Below are 23796 nucleotides of genomic sequence, written 5' to 3' on the forward strand. Positions count from 1 at the left end.
AACCAAAGTCTCTGTGAAAACACCTGGTACGGTTCAGGCTACGACGACCTGGACAGATCTGATTCTAATAACTGTAATGCCAGCGTCTGTGTATTTAACAGACAAGCAATCACTGGAATCGCTGCTCTTTGACCGCGCTCATACGCAGTAAACCAGCCATGTCTGCTGAATGTTTGAAAAATGAGAAGGAAAACAATCTTAAGAATGTAAAAAGGCAATAAATCATTCCCATGACTATGTTTTACAACCAGTTCTAGACACCTCTGTCCTTTCTTTCTTTTTTTCCTTCGACAGATTCACCCACACGTGGAGGATTATTTTCCCATGTGCATTACCAGGGAGACAGATGACTCTCTTGAATGTTAAAGCCACATATCACGCTTCCTCGAGCCGTCAACAGTCACGACACCAACCACTGTATGTGCAGGCTTCCTCTCTCTCTCTCTCTTTCATGCACGGTTGTTTGTTTGTCATTCACAGCTCGTTCCATTTGCAAATGAAACATTTGTTCAAACTTCACACTGGAGACAAACACCAACTGAGGTGAGGTTTGTCTTCTACATGTTGAGGTTCATTGCAAACATCCATTTGGCGCGAGAAGATGTCGGTCGTAAAATGTTACATATTTGATCAAATAGAAAAGTTTACAAAATTAACAAGTCTACATCCACAAGAAGGGAGATCGACAAAGGCCATTAGGATTCAGTCTCTGGTGACCATGAATGTCAAAGTTTAGTGGTAATCCAACAAAAAGCGTTGGAAACAGCTGACCAACATTGCCATCCATAGAGCCGTGCCACTAGCGTGGCTGGAACAGTTTGACTTGATTCAGTTGTAGTGCCGTAAGAGGGAGAGCTGGTTCCAATTGGGATGAGGAGATAGCCTGTAACCTTATCTGCAGAAAACTGCTGGGTGCTGCATTATTTCATCTCCTTGTATGCCCTAAGAAATATGACAAAAACATCAGAGAATGGAAAAAGCATGACCTCAGACTTTGTAACCTGGCAGATATAATCCAATCATTCTGCCGAGGGCCTAACTCGTGTTTAACGCCAGTCTATACATCATACTGTATATCTAATTTAAGGCTGAGCTGACTGGTCTTTGAAGAGGCAGTTTTGAAATCACATTCCAGTTTCCCCTCCCAAACAGCAAATTATTTTTACTCCCGCGAGACGTGTGATTTCGGACTCAGAGTTGGAGCAAATCACTTGCAGACTACTTCACAAGGAGCTTATTAATCTGAGACAAGGGGTCTGGGATTCAAGTCGAAGTATAAACAACCTCATCATCAGTGGACAAAGTAAAAAAAAAAAAAGGCTTTGACTATAGAGAGAGTGCTCAGTTCCACCTCAACAACATCAACATATACGAGTCAGGTTTGATGCCAGATACCACGGAGAAAAGTTACAGCAAAAAAATGTGCCCCATAATTGGTAACAGTCTCTGAATTGATGTAAGCAAGGTAAGGTGTAATTAATCCCAGCGCAGCGGGGATCTTCCACAAAGCGTGATCATGTATTTGTTGATGGACGTCATCACAGGGCCTCTCTGGAGCCCATCAGATACAGTGTCTAAAAACACAGCAATCAGATTTTTTCTTTTCTTTTCTAAAGCTTCTCCCACCAATGCCTCAGCAACAATTACCAAAGGTTATCAGGGGGCATCTACCACCAGAATCTGACCTACGTGAACCCACCCTCATTTCCCTCGAAACGTTTCCCCCTGTGCCTTATTTTTATTGTTTAAATTAAGATGGCCTGCAGTCGTCTGTGAGAGCTGGGAGAGCGATAATGGGAACCACAGCTCGGGAAGACGCTGAACGTAGCTGGCACTTCTTATCTACCACATATTAGCAAAGTTGAGAAATGGTATTTGCCATGTTGCCTTAGCCTGCCGCCGTCCCATCACCGCCCGCCATTCCCAGCAACAACATGATCCAAACGCAGTCCAGATGTCTCAACCATCAAGATTCAAATATTTCACTACCTCCGCATTAATCTTATCAAGCGTGTCAGCGATTCCTTCCTGATAACATCTCACAGGATTTTTGAAAATCAGGGCTGACCATACCTTCACTAAAACACTGAAAATGATATCACCGTGTGGATTTTATTTTGTGCATAAAGACCAAAATAAGCAGGAAGTCTGACAATGAAATAAGTAGCATCTATTGAATACGCAGAAAATAGTGAAACTAAAATATTTACACACAGCACTGTTTACCTTACAAATGTTCAGTTTATAGAAAACATCATATGTGAGGGGCATTTCTCCTGGGAAACTACATTATCTTTCCTCCTCCACATGTGGAAAGTAATAGAGCTCATAAGTGCTGAACATTCAGCACAACTTTTTTGTGCTTCAAGCTTAATTAATTATTTATTTGACTTGACACCAACTATGTTTCAGCTGGGAATGTCAGTTTTGCTCCTTATCATAAATTTGTATTTAAGGATTGCAGAGTCCGTAAAAGACAACAGTAATTATGCACAGACACAATTATACACATTATTAAATGATAACATGGTTTCTCTTCTCATTATAAGAAACTAATGAATTCATGTAAAGACCAAATTATCAGGTTCCAGATGCTCTCAGTGAAGGTTTATTAGAGAAGATTTTTGGAAGATCTTTTTTATCCAATTTAAAAGGCTGAGGTACTTTTTCTGGGAAACACTGGATTGTCAGCTGACTTTAGACAAACACAGTCATTTGGGGAATCAGATGTATTTATTCGATTCTGTTACACTCTGAGATAGTGAAGAATGGCAGAGCGCCTTACTGCAGCCTCATGTTTATTTTCTAAAGAGCTGTAAACGGTCACTACGGTGCCAAAACAGTCTGCTCCACCTGTTGACAAAACATAGACATTTCAATGTACAATACTCTGAGGTTGAGAAAGTCACAGCGACATCAATCATTTCCCTTGTAATAATGTAGATGCCTCAAATTCCTCATATAAGACTCCTGGTCCACAACAGGTATTATTATTCCTGCAGGACACTGAGACAACTGATCCCAATACGACCTGAATGACAATTAAGTGAGCTAGTTTCTCAACCCGCCACTCAACGTCTTGAGTATGGGACACTAACTATGCCTTCACAACATGCAAAGACCCTTTTTTCCTCTGTTAAGAATTCCTGTCCTTGGGAGTGAAAATCCTCTTTGATGGGTCCTGATTGCGAGGTCCAAAGCCTGTTTCCCTCAGGGCCAAGGTCACACTGCTTTCCCTAGCTCCGGCCTTCCAGGATCAGTCTTCCTCTGAGGAGAGCTGGGCTCCTTCATCGTGAACCTCTCTGTAGGCAGCCATGGGGCCACTGTCAGGAGTGTAGCTCCCCATAGAGATCTTCAATCCCTCAGACAGTTTCTGGGCGGCCAGCTTGGCCTGCAACTCCTGAAATTAAACACAACACAGTGGAAAAAGTTGACATGAATAGGCTGGTAAACAGTAAGCAAGCACATTATTATAAAGCAGCATAGCCATAGCTATTAAACCCTCAACAGAAGTAGGACTGATAATAAGCTTAACAGGCCTCCATAAGTTGACAACAGCACACTGTCTGATGTTTGGCTCTATAACCATTACTTTGGATGTGAAGTGGCGACACAGTACTTACACTGACTGAACACTGCCCCCTAGAGCGTATGGAGGGACCCTACACTAGGATTCATCATTAATTAATTCTACATTTGATTAGATGAGAAAATGTCACACGGCACCAATTAATATACTCAATTTGTTTTATTCCAGACGCAACTCTCCACTGCAAAAAAAAAACAGTTTTCCTTAATCATGTTTCAATAGAAATACAACCCTTCCACAACCCTATAAATAAAGTCCAAATGTACTTTTATTTAAGAATGTACTAAGATAGATAAAGAAGACAATGAAGAAATTCTACTTATTAAATGTTTAAAAATTCAATTGGTTAATGTTTTTTTTTAACACAATTACAATTGCTTTGTATATTTTTAAAGGACTTTTCTTAAACTAAGGCTGTGTTTAGAGCTGCTTCATCACTGTGTGAAAAAACACATCCCTCTCATTCATTAAATGAGGCCAGTAAAGGGTTGCTGACACAAGGGTCTCCAACAACAACAAAAAAAATCAGGGTCATCCAGCAAAATAGTTGAATTTGCAGAAACAGGTGTTTGACTGCAATGTGGTGACGAAATTATGCACACATCACAGAGAGATCACTACTTTGTAACATGAACACATTTCTACTTTTAACATCCTGATTATTGTGTTGAAAGATAAAATGACGCTGGTAAAAACATAACATCCTTTCCCGTAATATAAAACATTTTGCAGTGTTTTACACTCTGATGAGTTTTTACAATAATGTATTTGGTGCTCAAAGAGAATTCTGTCCCATAATAGTTTGTAATTGACCTTGGCTGATTGTAAACAAAGCATTCAAATACTGTCACCTCAACATGTTTCCACCCAAGGTAAAGATGCCTTTTTTGCTTATTAAAAAGGGATAGTTCAGTGATTTTGAAGTGGGGTTGTATGAGTTACTTATGCATAGTTAATATGTTTCCTTAAGGAGATGGTGATCAGCGATGTCATTTAATAGAGTTTGGAGGAGAAGTGGAAGAAGCGTAAGTCTCAGTGCACTGTTGCATTGAAAAAATTTGCTTTCAAAGAGGGGTGACTTTGGACGCTGTCAGGGTGCCTACAGTTACACTGCATGAATTTGATGGTGTATGTGGATGCGGTCAGCTGCACAAACCTGTTGCTTCTTGCTTTGTGCGATCAGGAGGATGGTCGATTCTTCCAGAGACAGAAGCCGGACTGGGTCATGGTGGAGTGGAGGTAGTTTGACTGCAGTGATGTCGTCCAGGTGTTTTCTGTCCCTCTCCTTCCTGGCCTGGATGGAGAGCGGCGATGAGCCTTCAGACGACTGGCTGGGTGACGAGGACCCTGATGAAGAAATGTCACTTCTGTGGAGCAGCCTGAAAAAAAGACAGAAGCGTTTTGTTTTTTTAAATGAAATAACTGATGAGAAATATGAAAGATATCAAAATGACATACAATGACACAATCTTACTGAATGAAATCTAAACAATTATCCTTTTTTTGTTGTTGCTATAAATGTAAACGTAATCATCACATCATAAAACAACGTCCACTCACTGATTTGGTTTGAATATCTGCCTCCTAGGAGATGAAGTCTTCTCTGTTTTTTCCAGGACAGTTACATAGTGAGGCTTGTTCGGTGTCTGCATTCTGAGAAAGTAATTGTCTCTTGTTGTGCTGGTTAATGGGTCTTTGGACTTGCTGCTGAAACCAAAACCAGTTTCAGACAGTCTGACCCTTTCCAAGGCCTCCACAAGGTCACCCTCTTTTGTCTCTTCAGAGTTCAGAGAGGCCCCAGCAGCAGCAGCCGTCTCCATGGTTTCACCAGCAGCTGCCCTGGAGACAAACTGGTGTTGTTGCTCGTCCAACGCGTCCTTTTCCTGCACACGAGATGAGGCAGGTGAGGTCTCCATCTCATGTAGCACACTGCCTGCAGCAGCTTCACTTCCTCTGCTCTGCTGTGAGACTGCTGTTGTATCGGGGACAGCATGTGTTTGCATAGAGAAAGCCTGCTGGTACTTGGATTGTAACTCATTCTTGGCAGCAGACACCAAGCTCTGTCTCCTGTCCTCTTCATCGCGGTGTTCAATGGCAAGACGCACTTTCTCCGCAAACTCCGATATCTTTTTACCTTTGTCCGGAAGAGACTGCAATAACGTCCTGTAAAAGACAACAACACACAAACTCATCATTTCATGCTAAACAACACACACACAACAAAAAAAAAGATACAGATGAGAAACATTATACAAATAAATCAACATTATATGTTGAGACTTTCAAGTCTCTTGAACTTTGGAGGGATGAACGCAATTCTTCCAAAAATAATTGGTGTTATCTGGATCTGGAGACTGTGCAGCCCATAGCATCAGATTCACATCATTGTCATATTCAATAAACCATTCCCTAACTGTATTAAATAATATTTGTTTAAGTTTCTTAACTCATGCACGGTGGTGTAGTGGTTAGCGCTGTCGCCTCAAAGCAGAAAGGTTCCGCGTTTGCATCTCTGTTCGGACCAACCAGGGCCTTTCTGTGTGGAGTTTGCATGTTCTCCCCGTGTCTGCGTGGGTTCTCCCCGGGTTTTCCCCACAGTCCAGAGACATGCACATTGGGGTTAGGTTAATTGGAGACTCTAAATTGACCCGTATGTCGGCCTGTCCAGGGTGAACCCCGCCTCCTGCCCAATGTCAGCTGGGATCAGCTACAGCCGCCCGCAACCCTTAATGGATAAAGCGGTAGATAATGGATGGATGGAACTTTTCTCTTTTCACTCATCTGCATTTTGTCTAAAAAATATTCACACGCCACATCCAACATTCAAGTATCCATCTAGTATTGTATATTCCATTACTATTTAATCTAATATCCCTTTTTAACATGAAAGTGCAGAACTCTTTTGACCCAAGTTACCTCCAAAAAAAGAAGGAGGGGCTGAGTTGGATGTTGACATCTGAAGACTTCAGACTCTTTATATGTTTAGATTCATATCCACCACACAATACCATCTCTGAGGTGAACCCAGTGTCACTCTACATCATGACACCTCAGTAAAACCCTGACAGGAGGAACAGCTGGTCCTGCAGCAGAGCCCTGATCTCTACATCATGGAGTGTGGCAACATCTCCAAGATACACACCTGGCATCTTACTTACTTGGTTTGCAATATTTTTTGTAGGAAGCCGATCAGAATTGAATATGGCGGACAAGTTTGGCCACCAAATAAACTTCATATTAGAGAAAACAGAGACGACTTGTTGATTTGCAGCAGTCGTGCTCTGTAACACTGGAGCTGTTCTGATGGAAACCAGTGCAGATATCACGAGTCACGGTGGAGTAAGTCTCATTAAAACAAACGTATCTGTGAGCTAAAGTCACCGTGTTTCTTCTCTCTTCCTGCTCCTCCGACACGGTGACAGGAGAAGTTCACCAGTGAAGTGCCACACTGAGTCACGTGTGCCTGTTTGTGCCTCTCGTGTATGATGGATACACTGAAGGTACAAGGTGAGTCTGACGGTGTGAACTCACCGGTTGGAGAGGATCTTTTCCTGTCGCAGCAGCAGCTCTCGGAGCTCCTCTCTGCTCCGGTGTCCCAGGTCTCCCACCTGCCCCTGCTGCTCGGTCCGCTGCGACGACATCGCGGTTAGCGACTGGCGGTTAGCTACTGACAGCTAGCTGCAGCTAGCTACAGCTAGCTAACCGTGCTGTGCTACAGCCATCTAAAAACGTCTCTGACGTCTCCGTTGAACATGCGGCATAAAAACTCGGTGTACTAGAAGAACCAGTTCAAAACGTCGTCAGCTGAACGACTCTGTGACGGTTAGAGAGTTTCAGAAACTTCTTTTAAACAGTGGTTCGCTTCCTGAACGTGACACATTTCAAAGTTCTTCCTCTTGAGTGGAAATCGAACACTGTGTGGAGCTCTACCGCCCCCCACCGCACAGGACGGTGAGCTACACCTTTACGTCCTGTCAGCCAGTGACGGCGATTTGCTGCCCTCTGCGGGTCAAGTGTAGTCATCAGCACCACGTTGGGATTTAAAAGAAGAGCTTCCAGCTTGTGGTGAAACGTCTCTATTCATGTCTTTATTCTCTGTAATCAGTTGCACAATAAATTATATATTTAATCAGCTAGTCAGTATAAGCAGGCTGCACTGATCTCAGATTTTCCACAGTTGCATTTCCTGCCTGGATATTTCCCAGCCACTGCGCCAACTCACTCAGCTCAACAGACAATGACCGAAATGTGAACCAGCAGGTTACAGCTGTGTCCTCTCAGCGGACATCGTGTGATCATCAGGGTTCTTCCGTCTGAAGCACAGGACTGCGTGTACTGTTGTGACAATATCACTGACTGGCACACTTTAAGCTTTTGTCCTTCTCATCCGGATTCTGCCCCAACTTTTTTTTTTTTTTTATCTATAACACATATGTTCTGGGGGTTTATTTGTGACGCCACACATTTTCTTGCACATCACTGATATCACAGAAATCACCCTAAATGTGTCTATCTTTGCTACACAGCTTATAAAGAAATTACTTTGACATATACTGTTGTGTGTATTGAAACAGCTGAGTTGTAACCGGGCAACAAAAGATTTGCATTGTGAAGCCTGTGTACATAATAATTTCCTGTAAATTAAGTAAGTGACGTCACGTTTTTTTGCATATTTCTGGAGAATGTATCTGGAGTTCAGTGCTGAAAGTATGAAAGTCAAACATCTGAAATGGAAGTTGTAAAAAAACACAATAATTGTGTAACTTACCAGCAGCAAAAAAATTCAGACGGATCGATCAGTGAAGGATGAACCAGTTGTACAGTATAGTCTTTATTTGCCAAACATTTGCTGGCCTGTTTTTGTAGTTTGATATGTAGCGTTAAGGGAAAAGGCACATCATAAAGTATTTTCAGATCACAGTCGTGGCAGTGCAGACAACAGCTGGATAACACTCGTGCCAGTGGCTCAGGAATGGCAGTCACCTCATTAAGGTTATAGAAAGTAACTGAACAGTTTCATCATCACTACACAAATGTACTATTATTATATTATCCTGCTGCCAATTGAAATTCATTTCCACCACCAGTGTCAGATAAGTAGACTGTTCACAAAGGCACAAAGCATGTTAATAAATATTATGTACACATTGTGACAATAATAAAATAATATTCATTTCATTTGTACAGAAACAATATAAAATGATGCGAAAATACACACAATAACCTCAACAGACTTCATATGGGACTGAATGCTCACAGATCATTGAGCGACATAAGTACGTTCTCTGTAAACAAAACAAATATAATCTTTCAGTACATTATTTATAAAATATTTTCAACGGAACTTTAGATAATTTACACCCTACAACATTTGTTTTAATTAACAGTGATATGTGCACACAGAGTCAGAGTAGAACAGAAAAACCCACACAAGTGTGACCAAGTGTGAGTCGAGCGAACGGATCAGTTTTAAAGGAAGTGTTCCACGTTTTAAGAACTAACCTCTCTTCTTGCCGATATCTTATCTGTAAATGTGGTATCCTTAGTTTTAACCACAGAAACATATTTACCATACAGTGATGATGTACAGATTAATCATCCAAGTTCTGTCCAAAGGTATCAAAATCCACCCACCACATTTTTGAAAAACTGTCTTTTTCATCCACACAGTACCAAAACTGTAGAAACCTAAATTTGTCTTTTGGTTGGGGCTGTGGAGTCGACTATTTCTTGGCTGTGAGCAGTGACTTTCACTGGTTTTGCTGCCATAACCCCTGTAAAATAGCAAAATGTACACTTCACCTCTCCCATCAGTTTAAGAGATGCTGGAGGGCAGATTTAGTTTCTTTTGGACAAAGCCTGCAGCTGTTTTCCTTCGTTTTCATCATTTATGATAAACGTAGCTATTTTACTGCTGCTTGTAGCATCATGGTCACCGTAAAAATGTAAGTGGGATCAATTTTCTAATGAAACTCTTGGCAAAGAAAGAGAGTAAATGTCTCTAATATTGCCTTTGTTTTAAGATTGCTCTATGTTAATGTTTTTCGTTATCTCCATAAGTTTCATGAAAGGTGTATAAACTTTCAATCTTGCTCCAGATGAGGAGGAGGTGGGTTCCACCAGAGTTGAGGGCGTGTCTGTGTTTGCTCCAGCGTCCACCTCATCTTTCCCAGACTGGACCAGGCTCGCAGGGGGCTCGGGTTCAGCTGAGGAGCTGTAGAGGAACGTCCCACTCGTAACTGAGGGGCTGGAGTTCAGCATGCGGCTGTATTGGAGAGGAGTGTACCTCAGTAAACTAGACTCCAGCCTGCTGGGCGGAGGGTTACTCGGCTTGAACGTCCTCGGTTGGGTGGGCATTGTGAGATAGTGGGATGGATGCTGAATGGGAGGAAGGGGTAAAGGTTGTGTGGGGGATAGAGGTTGTGTGGAGGATGAGAGCTCCAAGGGGGATGGAAGTTGAGTGGGCGATAGAGGTTGTGAAGGTGATAGAAGTTGAGTGGGTGATGAAGGTTCAGTGGGTGATAGAGGTTGTGAAGGTGATAGAAGTTGAGTGGGTGGTGAAGGTTCAGTGGGTGATAGAGGTTGTGAAGGTGATAGAAGTTGTGTGGGTGTTGAAGGTTGTGTGGGTGATAGAGGTTGTGCAAGTGATGGTTTCACTGGTGATGGAGGCTGAACGAGGGGTGGGAGTTGTATGGGATGGGGATGAGTTGGTTCGAACCGAGGCTTTTCAACATCCTGACTCTGTGCTTCACGTCTGCAGATGCACAGTTAGACATCAGCATGAGAAACCACCACTCCAAAAACGGAGCACCAAATATAACCTGATGCTGTTAAATGTGTTTCTCCAGCATGTTCGCTTCTTACCTGGGGAGCAGATCACAGCCTACTCCTATCTCCCTGGTTTCCAAAACCTCTCGGGGCCTATTCTGTGTGGACATAAAATACTTGAGCTTGTCTTCTAATTCATTATTCTGGGAAAGGAAACAGGAAACAACACTGTCAGGTCAGGTTCATGCAAAGGACTGTAGTCCCTTCACGTGTGAAAGGGACTAGACAGGTGCAGTGACATGACGACAACATGCAGACATTGCTGAAAGTTCAGGACATCCAGCAGCGCTAAGCAGCCCCAGCAGTCGTCTGTGAAGCCATGCAGTAGATTACCACACCACACCAAAAATCAATACACACAGTGAACACACGGTCAAGTGTTCGTCTTACCTCACACTCCACTATTGCAATTCTGTCCAGAAGCTCTGAGATGAACATGTCCTTCTGAGCGACTTGAGCTCGTAGAGATCCAACCTTCGTCAATTCAAGAAGACAACAATCAATAGAAATAAGTGATTGTGGGTTTTCAGGCAGATCAGCTTATTCAAGCCAATATATCTATACATTCTTGAGTCCATAATTTCTCAATAGTTTTCCTGAAAGTTTTCTGGAAGTAACTTGGTGCAAATTATAGGGAAAACATGAATTAAAACTCAAATTAAACCAAACTCACTATCTTTTCATTATTTTTTTTCCTTATTGGAAATGTATATTCATACACTAGCTATTTATATATGAACAATAAAAAGAACACTCATGTACTCATTAAGCACCCTTCATTAGTTAAACATTCCTTGTGAGAAAATGATTTAATCCGTACACCGGTGCTCTAGTGAATTAACTTTGCCTACTTCAGCTGATGTGTGTATCCACACTCACCATCAAAACACAAAGCAGTACAGAAGATAGATAAACCCTCCTCACCTCCTCGATCATTCCTTTGACTTTCCTCTGCTGGCAGAACACCATGTCGTTCAAGTGTTTGATTCTCTCACGGAGATCCCCTACTTCTCCCTGCAGCTCTTTGGACCTAAACACAACCAGCAACCATTTAGTCCCACAGACAGTACGGTATGCAGCAAAACAGAGAGGTGCAGCCGAGTCAGATGTTCCTCAGATTAATGAAGAACTAGTTTGACCAAATAATCCAAATTTGAAGATGAGGAGCTTGGACATCCTCAGATACAACAACACAACAGATTAGCAACCTTCACTGACTGATGAAGAAGGTGTGATGATACTAAATTGACCTAGAGTTAGATTATTTATTTCATTCTAGACCTTATCTAGCATTTGTACCTTTTGGCTACAGTTCCATCAGTTGTGTCCGTCAGCTGCATCAAGCGGAGACGCTGCTCACATTCCTGCAGCTTCTTTTGGAGTTGACTCTTTTCCTGTGGAGATGATATTTCACATTTTTCTCAGTTGCTGTGACATAATGATGGAATAGAAAAATATTCATGATTGTCAAAACAGTGTGAACTTCTGAAACCCACAGAGTATTTTCCAAATATTTCATACATTTCAGTAATCTGGTAATACCCTCAACAAAAATCTGATGGACCAGGCAGAAATGAGAGAAGAACGACAAACTCCTTAAAGTGTCCTGTAATTGATGTGCTTGGTCAAAGACAAAGGAAGATGCAGAGGAATAGAGAGAGAGAGAACAATATTTACAGTATAAGGTGTGTATGATTATTTGGATGAGGAAGTTTGTTTTGATATTTTTTCATTTAAGATTTGCCTCACCTTTCCCATACAGTCCAGTAGACGCTCAAGTTCAATGATCCTCTGGTCCCTCTCAGCAATCATGGCCTCTGCATTCCTGATGTTTCTGTCTGCTTCCTCCAGTCGCTTAATGTACTCATCAAGTTGGGCCTGTGGGAACAGAAATATACTTTGGTTTAGATGTTGGACTCAATTGGGGGTTTGTCACTTTATTTAATTTGGCTTTAAAGTCAAATTCAGCCCACAGTTATTGTAAAATGTGCCAAAAAAGTATTTGAGGTATTTTGAATAATCATTGAACATCTACAGTATCCCGTTTTTATGACAACATGCAGCAATTTTTACTTTCAATTGGCATTGAACCTGTGTGTGATGTACTGTGGTGAGGAGTAAAAGAATGCTGACCTGTAGTATTTCAATCTCCTCCCTGTGTTTCCGTTGTTCCTCCAGTAGCTTCTCATCGTACTCCCTCTGTAGCTTTTCTGAGAGCTCCTGCAGCGCCTGAGCACTGGCCTCCTGTGAAGACTCCACCTGGACAATTCACAGCACAGCAAAAGTTAAGACTGTGCTCCGCCGATTGTTGCATATTGACACTGCAATAGAAGATGCAGACGTAGCTACAGGGAGATGGTCTGTTGTCAAATCTGCTGAATCAAAGCAAACAGCTTTATCTGCTACTCATCAAATATCTACATTTGTAATTAACACATTATCTGCTTCTCTAATGGAAAGTGACCTTTTTCTTTTTCGACTTGTAATTTTAACATAGTAACCCGTGATGTAAAACTGTTAAGGTAACAGGCGGAGAATAAGAATTTCTACATGTGACGGCTAGTCACACATCTTGTCCCTCTTACTCACCCATAAGACCATATTTGAAACAGGTCATTTGAGCAGCCACTAGTCACACCTGCTGGGTGACCTGAGTATCTCAATGAATGTGTTGCAGCAAGTTCTTCCACAATTTTAATTTTTTAATTTTTTAATTTGTGGATGCATGGATTTGTGTGAATACTCAGTCTGACCTGTAGTCTCAACGTCTGGTTTTCAGCCTGCGCCGCAGCCAGCTCCCTCTCCTTGTCTTGGAGTTCTTCTTGTGTTTTGTTAAAGGTGCTCTGCAAACTCTTCTCCCCATCTCTCTTGTCCATTCTGTTCTGACAGTTCTCCAGAAGGGATTTCTGCAAAGGAAACTTCTTTTACTTATCACGCCAACCCTTTCTGTGGTGGCACGCAGCCGTCATACAGAGAGTCTTCACAAGTTGAGTTACATTGATTTGTTACCTGCAGGCTGATGTTGGCAGATATGAGGGAGCTGTTCATCTGATCAAAGCTCTCCATGGCCGTCGTCCGGACCCTGACCTCTGACTCCAGACTCCTCCGATGTGAGTTAGAGGCCTGCAGAAACAATGGTACACCGTTTTTTTTATGATTTATTCACAGCCTCAAAGACTGGAGTTTGATGAGGGAGTTATGAGTCACATGGTGCTGCATAATTAATTACCCTGATTTCCTGTGAAAGCTTCTGCATTGATTGCTGCATTCCTCCGAACTGACCGTACATCCTCTCTCTCACCTTCTCCAGAGAGTCTCTCACCTGTGTACATATACACAAAACGTACAGATATTATCTGTGCAGCAACACACACACAGCCCTGCGAAGATGGCATGATGTTGAAACAATGCTGTGTTCCCCTGATGGCTTGGCTGGTTGTTGCGTCAGTCTCCACTCACCTCCCTGATGTACCTCATCTCATCATGAAGGTGATTGACGGTCCACTCTCGCGCCATCACCTCCTGCTGTCTGTCCGAGCCCGTCCTCTGCACCACGCCGTACACTCTGGGCCCATGATGCTGCGGCGAGGACTCTGGCACCCCATTGGTCGTGTCTCCGAGGTGCTGAGGGAGACAGGATCACACCGGTCAGGTTTCTGTAGCCACCCTCCGCTGAGGCTGACTAGGACTGTCATTGTGTTTGTGTACTCGTGTGCGTGCTTATGTACAGACATGCACAACTGAAGGTGGATCACGTGTTTGTGTGTGGATGCATATGCTGCATATGTATATTCGACCTGGTATTTCCCGCACTACTGCTGCTGAGCACTGGAGACAGGAGGTCGGAAACAAACAGCTAGAAAAAGTGCAGGGTGAAGTGAAGGTGTCATGTTTCTGCAACCCAGTACATGAGCTGCTGCCGTTTCTGCCTATTGTACCTCGACAGCCAGGACACCAATGAAAACAGATGCACAGCAGCACAGGAGCAGCGCAGCACTAGACAATGCAATACCTATATAACAAATGACTAGTAATGGCAGAATAAATAACTTAACTGTAAGGAAAACTGTTCTTTGAATGGAGCCAATACAAATTTTCATAATAGGCTATTTATATTTATTATTTTCCTGATTTCCTCAATACTAATTTGATGTGTTCAAATTGCCTGATTTGCCTGACAAATGACTAAAAGTTAAAAAAAAGAATCCAAATAGAACCAAATGTTTAGAACTTGACTTAGGAAAATGTATCCTAATTTTCCATATGTAAAATGTAAACATAAATCCACATCTTTCATGCATTGCTTATTCTGTCAGAAATATCATATATTCCAAAAAAATCACACTGGCAAACATAAACACAGATATCAATATGTCTTTAAAAGGCACATATCGGCAGAAGTTATTGGCCAACCAGTACTGTATCAGTCGGGCCCTAACATTTAGTTCTCAAACTTGAACATATACAGTCATCTAGCAGCATCTGTTCATGCTGAATATCTATGAGGACGTTATTAATGACAGCCTAGGAGCGCATGCACAGAGTCATGTTTTACAGAGGGATGTCAGTGACACACGTGTCGCAGTGTCATGCCTATTATTCATGTGGTGGATGTGGCTGTCTACCTGCTGAGGTGATTCCCTGCCAGCTGGCCTCTCTCTTCGGATCAGCCCATTCTTCTTCTTCCATGCCCCACTGACGTCTTTCTCTCTCTCAGCCTTTAGAGAAAAAAACAACATCAACAACAAATATGAAAGATCGCTGTTGTGAGCGATTCACTTCTTTCCACTTTGTGGCCACTGCAAAGTGGAAAAAAAAGTGCTCAGTATTTGCGTATCTGTTTTGTGTGGGCATTCCACATCACACCTTCTAATTAGCAAAGTATTTGTTGTAATAAAGACTTTGAGTCTGTTGTTTTTTTCTGGTTACATGATGCAGAGACCCAGAACGCACACAAACACAGAAATATGAATGTGTTGCACATACTGTAGTTTTTGATAGATAGATAGATAGATAGATAGATAGATAGATAGATAGATAGAAAGATAGATAGATAGATAGATAGATAGATAGATAGATAGATAGATAGATAGATAGAAAGATAGATAGAAAGATAGATAGATAGATAGATAGATAGATAGATAGATAGATAGAAAGATAGATAGATAGATAGATAGATAGATCAAACTTAATATTCAGGACTATTGGCCAGAGACGGAGGCGTCAGCCTCGACATCTCACAGAGATAAGAATGAGGAGAAACCAGAACAAAGACGTCAGTGTTGTCTCAGGAACAGAGCCGAGCCTCACATTTCTGCACCACTCAATCTACAGAGGACACGCCGTTGACAAAATGGTGAGGGGCCTGCTGATATGCGGATGTGAATTCCAGCAGACGGGAGGGAAGAAGATGAGCCATATTAAGGTTTTTAACGACACTGCAGCCTGCTTCTCTGAGAGCTCAGAATAACAGAAGCTCTCTGCTCCGTGAATTCAGCTTTGAATTTTACAGTGGAAATGTTTGCCCATACTGTTGGACAGGGTTTACCTGGTGTTTCTAGTGCAAACTGCAACATAGTAATTTTGGAGGAAAGAGGGCACAGGGTTTCTTTTGTTCTGCTCATGACCTGCTCACAGACATAACTGATTACTTGAATTATGCAAACATGTACGAATAGCTTGAAGACGTCCCTTTGAAATAATCCAGTGCTTTGTCAAACATTTCACAGGGTCATTTGTTCGTAGCACATGAACAATCTGCTTTGTCAAATGATTGTATTGTGAAGGACTCAACTGATTGGAGTAGCTCCTTATTTCCAACTCAGACATGAAAGTTGTATTGGAAGTCACAACACAAGAGACCCTCTCATGAAGTTCATTGGGCGGAATCCTGTTCACTCTGAAGAGACATTCAGTCATTGTAGAGATGAAATCCAATGCTGCAGGTGTAAAAGCTTCTTTATGTGTCATGGTGCAGTTGTTTTTCATCTCATCTAGGACATAGTCACCGGCTGGATTGTTTCCATGATGTTTCATGTTGCAGGACACGTCCTTCCTAATGTTTAAGAACCACTTTAACCAGCATTTCTACTGTAGCATAGTATCTGTGATTCTCTCCGACAGAGGATGTATCAATCATATCCTTCCTCCTTGATTAACTTATGTCTACTCCTTTTTCCTCGGTTTTTTTTTTCACAAAATCAGAGTGGCCTACATTTGACCTTCGCTAAAGATCAAATTCAAGACCAGAGATTGAGCAGCATGTATGAAATCATGTCTAAAAGACGACATCACTGCAAACTTATAAAATAAATGCCATGAAAAAGTAGATTGTTAAGTAAGTAACACTGTGCGAGTATTTGAACTGCACATTTTTGTAATGACCTGCTACACCTGCAGCCCAGTGCTGGATTCACAATGAGCAGCTGACACTGAGGAATGAGTCTTTAATATCTCGAGCTCTGATATTCCTCTTCAAAACGTGGCGTTGATTCAGTGATCATTTTTTTGCTGAGAGTCAGACGAGAAGACTGAATGTAAATCTGTAGCTACAGCCGGACTGGCTTAGCACGAAGACTGGAAATGGGGAAACATTGTTGTTGTTTTTTCTCTCTATTTCTTTTTACAGATAAAAATGTAATCAGTTAACAACGAGTGAGGTTAAAACATGCTGGTAGTTTGAATTTGTTGCCTTTGCACAGAGCAAAATCAGCTGTTTCCCAGATTCTGTTTACATTTTCAATCGACCATTTTTATTTATTCTTTAAATTCCCTCCTATTTCTTTTCGTTACACACCAGGAAGCTGCCGCTCTGCTGCAAGAGCTGATGATGTCGGCCAAGAGACACACTGGCTGCACAGTTGCAAAGGGCGGAGAGTTGTGTCCCCACTGAGCACACACTGAAGAACACGTCATCACCAAACACACGTGTGTGCGGTTACTCTCCAGTTTTTGAGCACTCTTGACGACACTGTCCTCTGTCATCCGTTTCAATAGTCATGGGCACGCCCTCCCGCTCAGAGATTAGGACAATCGCTGGAGTGTGTGGAGGTGTGATAACTTGACCAACACCACACTCCTTGGCCAAGGTTCACGCGGAACATGCCAGCGTGCTTCTGTGAGGATCACGCGTGATCGCCGAGGACCAGGAGCCTCCACAGGGCCCAACGATGAGTGAAGCATCGCTCTCAGTTCTCACAGTCTCACTGTCAAACTCTTGGCATCAGGACCACAGATCCTTAACACAAACAAAGCCACCTACAGCAAACACCCGCACGGCCTGCAGCGTAGACTCACATTCAGTAATTCACACGGCAACGATGTGCAGTAAAAGACGTGGTTAATGTCTGACTTATCCTGAACTTTGAGCAAAAGCCGTCGAGCTCTGTTTATCGTGTCACCAGCGTTTGAATGGATGCCGTCTCAACGTAACGGCCATGTGTCTCCGTGAGAGACCAAAACTGTTTCCAATATCATCTTTTGCATAGAATAGATTTATAAAACAGAGTCATTGCTGAGCTTCGATGTAAATTTGAAACAGCTGTGTGTTGCACACGCACACACCCTCCTGTCACGATTATGCAACTGGACCAGATGATAAAAAACATAAATCTCAGACGCTCCAACATCTTTTCTTTCAAAGTATTATATTCCTCCCACACCACTATTTTTGAGAGAGTCTTGGTGCACGTGGCTGTACATTAGAGAGCTTTAGAGAGAAACGATTTTATTTTATTTGTTTAGTCAAATTGAGTTTAACAAGAGATGATATAAGGATTAACTCTGATGTCAAGCAAGATCTACAGGCCGGATGCAGCTTGATTGATAATAGAATTTCAATAAGAGGGAGATATCTGACTTACTGTGTCCGAGCTTGCTGTTTTTGGCTCGTTGTCTCCATTGTGTCCCGCATGTAGAGTCAACCTGAGACGTCTGATCCTCCTCTGAGAAAAACAAACATGCGAAAAGCCAAATAAATTAAGCTCTGCAAGAAAGTACCTATCACGAGAAAAAGATTGTGGCGTTTGCATCCAAACATCACTTCAGAGACGTCGACAGTCCACCACCACGGGTTCATTTATAGACAATAGTAACAGTACAGCAAACAAAGTTCATGCAAATGCTCTGAAGCTGTGCTTACGAAACATGCAGCGATATTTACACTACACTGTTATTTTGTTGTGCAAGTTTTAATTTAAAAAGAATAAGTACTGCAGTGCACTACTTGTATCGTACTAAGTTTTAAAAAAAATCTAAATATGATTAGGTTCTTGCTTCATTTACAAACAATGGGAATAAATTTAAGGTACAAAGGCCTGTTGTATCAGAGAGCTGTTCAAATAAACATGAGAGTCTCCTGTGCACTCAGCTCCCATTACATGCTCCTGTTGGGGAACACATCCCATAACAAACATGAACTTTCAGTAGATCGGGGAACGGAAAAATAGTGTCTGGGACTGAGAGAATTGATCTCACTGTACACGGGCGACTACAGTGACTACAGCGTTATGGTATCAGGGTACAAGCTGAGGAGGGGGGGGGGAGACACCGGGCTGTTTTCAAAACACAGAGGAGAAGGAAGGGAGAAAAGGGCAGAGACGGAGGGAGAGTTTCGGTGCTCGGACTTCTCTGGGACTTCTTACCTCACTTGAAGGATCTGCAGATTCCTCTGTTGTGGTGGTGGAAACGGTTGGTCCTGAGCCGTAGCGAAGCATGTCTCCCCTTCTGTCCACTCCTCGCTTCTCTTCCTCTCCGTCTGCAGCCCTCCCACCCTTCCTCTCACTCTCCTTCCTGAGTTCTGCTCAAAAGTCTGAGAGCGACCATCTGCCCCCGGCCTCGGCCAGGAGAGAGGAGAGGGGAATTCCACTCTGTCAAGCCTGGTGGTGGTGGTGGTGGGAGTCCACAGGGCCCGGAGGTGCCCCTTCAGTCAGGGAAATGACCAGGTGCAATCCAGTTCCACACTGAGCAACACAAACACAAATATGTCATTGTCTTCATTCCAGGCTGACTGCTCCCAATCCACCGGACTGACAAGCTCGTCAGTCACTCAGGGACCTCCCTGCCTGACTCTCTGACTCGCCCTGTGTCTTTCTCTGTTCTCATCAGACCTGTTGGGCCACATTTCACCTGGCTCCCTGGTCTGCGCCTCTTTCGCAGGGCGGGTCCTCGCGCTCGGGCTGGGACAGGTGGAACGCTTCTTATCAACAGGGGCGACCAAGAGGCGGAGCTGGTTCTCACTGCAAACTTCACAGTCGAGGGGTTTGACAATAGTTCCCTGTTGTGGCTGTGCAAAAATATATTTCAACTACTATATCACAGTTTTTACAAGCAGTAAGTTCTCAAGAACTGAACTACAAATGGTTCTTGTACTTCACTTGAACATTTCAATTTAATGCTACTTCATACTTATTTTCCAGTAGAAACATTATTTACAGTAATATTATTTTTATTATTATTATACACATTATTCAACAGCAATAGTTACTGTATACAAAATCAACATCAAAAAGTGAATTATTAGATTAAAGTACCAAACACATGACCAAATACAATGTTTATTTACTTTTTGCATATTATAACATCAATGATGTTCCAGTTAGTATGAAACCAATACTACTGGGATCGACCAGCAGATTTTGTTATTTTCTTTAGATTGTAAAATTTTCACCGCAGGACTTTTTTGTGCAAAAATGATACTTTGACTTTATTCAATGATTCGAATCCTCCATCCTCCCACTGCTGCCGCTGAGTGAGCAGCTAAATGAAATCATGAAAAACGTTCATACTAAGGCTGCAGGCACCGGCGTCTCACGTTCTACAAGACTGACAATACCCAATAAATTATTGATGTAGTAGATAGTGGATATAGTAAAGGAAATGTATCTTGAATTCTGCTGCTCTCTTCTGCCTCAAAACTACACTATCACTTGAATTTATGCAAAACAGTTTATACTTACTTATCCCGTCAGATATCTTCCAGGAGCCAACAGACCGTCATCATGACAGGCAGATCACATTCCTCGTATGAATGACCTGCAGTCACTCCCTGTTAGTAGAAACTAGAGACACAGAGTCGCAGAGCCAAGAGAGAATCAAGTTGCCTGGCAGGCGTTTGTTCAGTTGAACAGCGTTCTCCATTAAAAGATCTGCTGTTAGCTAATGTCAAAATATGTCAGTGAATATGAAAAGAAAAACTCTCTGAACAATATAAAAGGTATTTTTACAGGGCCGAGAAGTTAATTAGTAACCACATGTCAAACAACACGTTTCTTTGCTTCTGCAATCACCTCAGTGTGGCCTCCGTCAAATCCAATGTCAAGTTGAAATCCCATAATATTCACTTGTGATTGTACTCTCACTCTCTTTGTGACAAATTCTTGATTCAGCATTTGATTCATTCCACATGACTGGTTTTAAAATAACAGAAATATTTAAAGCACAGAAAAAGAACCCGAGTCCTTTCTCCCCCACTGGAAGACAGTGATAATGAACATGTTGTCCCAGTAACAATGTTGTGGGGTATCTTTGCTGCATGCAGGTTACAGTAAAAGTATTTGATCCTCTCTCCTGTTTGGGACCAGTTGCTTAAGAGGGAATCTTGTCTTGAAACCAGCAACAATAGCTGTCGTCTGTTCAACATCCCCGCAGCCGTGGAATTAAGGTTGACCTGTGATCTCACGATTGCTTGACAGAAAAGTGCCATTGCAACTGTTGACAGACAAATGTGCTGCGTGTGATAAAATGAACAAGCCTCACGGTGCTGCACTGTCTCCAGAAATGTGTGGTAAACTTAAAAAACCACAATAGTATTTGAGCGAGTGTCCCTTTCAAGAACTCCACTGTGCAAAGGATCCTTTATTTTATAGACTGACCTTTGATTATTGATAATGTGATGATTGATTGTTGTGATGCATTCAAATATAAATAAGAAAAACCTCAAGCCATAACAATGACTGCTTACTGACACAAATGAGCTAATTTACTATTTGATCACAGCATCATTTTACTTGGGGAGAAGGATATACGGTAATTTCTGACAATATAGGGGATAAAAAGTCCATACAATTGAATGCATTTCTGAGAACAGGTATGTTATAAGATATTGATTCATTAACAATTACTTTATAACAAATTACTCAAAATACATAGTTCAAAACTAGGAGTTTTATCATGACAGTGACAAGATGTGGAAAGTATCTATGTACATTTAATGATGTAAATTACACTACTACATAAATATGACAGTTCCTAGTTACTTGAATACTTACTTTAATTACAAAATATATTAAAAGTTGTGGAATTACAACATTTTTCTTTTCTATTAATCTATTCAGTAGTTAGTCATGTACCTACAATTACAAAATACAAAAAAATTAAACATGAAACATCAAGTAATAGTATCTAATAATGCACTTGACTTATTAGATGATATATAATTATACATTTTATATCACTCAGAAAGAAGTGCCAATTACACATCAATAGTTTTTTGTGAGTAAGATTTTGGATGCAGGACTTTAACTTGGAATGGAATTTCAATTTGCTTAAGTGACATATGAAAACGTCTTTCTTCACTGACAGTGTCTCTGAAAGCAGGTTCTTCCTGCTGTACCGAGACATTCGCTGCCTGAGGCGTCCGCTGAATGTTTCGTTTGTTTATGAACCTGATTAATGTTGTTAGTGATGCTGAAAACAAAAACGCAGTGACACAGGAAGACTTTGTGGGTGTTGGTCTAAAAAATGACCATAAGAATCTGACGACTAAATCCACAGAAATTCATAGGTCATCTCCCTTATCTATGTACAACTGAGTGAACTGGCCTTAAATCATAATCACTCATAACATTCTATAACAGTCTCGTCAAAATGAAAGAGTTAAATAAGTTGCATGTGTGGGAGACTTTGACCCCTTCGTGTCCCTGTGGGTCTGCAGAGGTCTGACAGCCCGACTGGGTGATAAAAACCAGCTTCCACTCCCACATACTGTACAAGCCATTAGTGTCTACTTCTTCATTATTAATCCTCAGACTAGTAGAGAAGCAGTAGAACACACTACATTGATAGTGTAATTCATTCAAATCCTCATTTGTCTCAGCGCAGTTTACTGGCCAAAGAATATTTGAGTTCAAACTATTTCTTCATATTTATTTTTCTTTTGTTCATTTCTGATCTGTTATCAACTCTTAGTTTCAGAAAATCTGGCACCATTACCAATATTGCCGCTAGGGGGCAGCACAGAACTGTGACATACAAAAGAAAAACCGAACCCTATCACAAGCAGTTTTTTTCTCCTGTTCATTTACACTGCAGCATAAGAGGTTTTTCTGGATTCTTATTAGACTTGTTTAACTTGTATGTTTTCTATTTGAATGAGTGGAACAGAGAGATCCGTGTGAAAAAGAGGAGCTGTTCCCAACTCTAAACCTCTTCTCGTGAGAAACCATTCACAGAACCCACTGAACATCTCTCTCTCTCTCTCTCTCTCAGCTGTTTACCTCTTTATTTCCCAGCAGTCCCTCTGGTTTGAGGTCACTCAAGCACGTAAAGGAATCCCAAGAATGATCACATTGTTAAGTATACACAAACCTTTCCCTCTTAAGCCCTCCAGCCTGTGTGCCCTATTAGTTTACTGCTCGGCTTGACACCGAGGAGAGGGAGATAATGCTGTGGCACTTGAAAGGTTGATTTGTCTGTTCCACACAGAATAGCAACAAATGAAGTTCACGCCCTCCAACCAAGAAGCCTCATCTATCCTCCTCCTTTAACTGCTGTGGTCAGTTGCAGATTCGAATGTGGACAAAGTTTTTAAAATATATACATTTTTTTCGACAGCTCCAACGGAGAAAGACTCTCTATTGTTTTTTTTACCCCAGAGACTGAAGGACACAGGATCAGGGACCCAAACACAGGATGCATATGGTTCATATGTCCCAGCAGGAAAAATATTGACCCGCTGAGCATGAAAGTAAAGATAAAGAACTGCTATTGACACAGCTGCAAAACAGAGCCTTTTTTGAGGACGAAGGAGCGAAGTCACTGCTCGAATACTCATATACTTACAATTCAGAGAAATTTCATACTTTGCATTCCACATTTATCTGATTGCTCAAGTTACTTTGCAGGTTTTGCACAGTGCAAATAATATGAAATATTGATCTTATCAAGTTCTTTGTGTCTATATATTTCATCACATATTTTTGTCTTAAAAGATGAGAAATATCAGTGAGATTACATCAGCCGGTTTCAAGCAATATTTTTTATAGTTTCATGAGATTGTCGTGTTTAACGTGACATTTTTCTTGATTGTGTCAGAGGCTAAATTTCACCCAATATTCTAAGGTGGTATAACAATATGATCTAAATGTGCTGATGAAAAAAAT

The 23796-nt window shown here is 41.7% G+C and overlaps 2 protein-coding genes across 6 annotated transcripts; both read right to left on the reverse strand.

Moving 5' to 3' along the window:
* Nucleotides 1-2093: 2093 nt before the first annotated feature.
* polr2m (RNA polymerase II subunit M) lies at nt 2094-7502 on the reverse strand. The gene is made up of 4 exons (XM_035628458.2): nt 7121-7502; nt 5150-5752; nt 4746-4968; nt 2094-3400 (listed from the first exon to the last, which is right to left on the reverse strand). The coding sequence occupies exons 1-4, from the start codon at nt 7228-7230 to the stop codon at nt 3257-3259; spliced, it is 1080 nt and encodes a 359-aa protein (XP_035484351.2). The 5' UTR covers nt 7231-7502; the 3' UTR covers nt 2094-3256.
* An 887-nt stretch (nt 7503-8389) lies between these two features.
* LOC118302383 (myocardial zonula adherens protein) lies at nt 8390-20554 on the reverse strand. Of its 5 annotated transcripts, XM_035628454.2 has the most exons (15): nt 20374-20554; nt 19060-19377; nt 18280-18360; nt 15043-15135; nt 13877-14041; nt 13647-13739; nt 13427-13540; nt 13171-13335; nt 12551-12676; nt 12167-12295; nt 11717-11811; nt 11342-11447; nt 10808-10891; nt 10454-10560; nt 8390-10343 (listed from the first exon to the last, which is right to left on the reverse strand). In XM_035628454.2, exons 2-15 carry the CDS (start codon nt 19129-19131, stop codon nt 9608-9610), a joined length of 2166 nt encoding a protein of 721 aa, XP_035484347.1. In that variant the 5' UTR covers nt 19132-19377; nt 20374-20554; the 3' UTR covers nt 8390-9607. The 5 variants fall into 5 exon arrangements, with proteins under 5 accessions (XP_035484347.1, XP_035484350.1, XP_035484349.1 ...); XM_035628457.2 differs by lacking the exon at nt 20374-20554 and having other exon boundaries at nt 8390-9854; nt 19060-19525; XM_035628456.2 differs by lacking the exon at nt 20374-20554 and having other exon boundaries at nt 10454-10515; nt 19060-19524.
* Nucleotides 20555-23796: the final 3242 nt, after the last annotated feature.

This window comes from Scophthalmus maximus, chromosome 4 (genome assembly GCF_022379125.1).
Source record: "Scophthalmus maximus strain ysfricsl-2021 chromosome 4, ASM2237912v1, whole genome shotgun sequence".
Classification (NCBI taxonomy): domain Eukaryota; kingdom Metazoa; phylum Chordata; class Actinopteri; order Pleuronectiformes; family Scophthalmidae; genus Scophthalmus; species Scophthalmus maximus.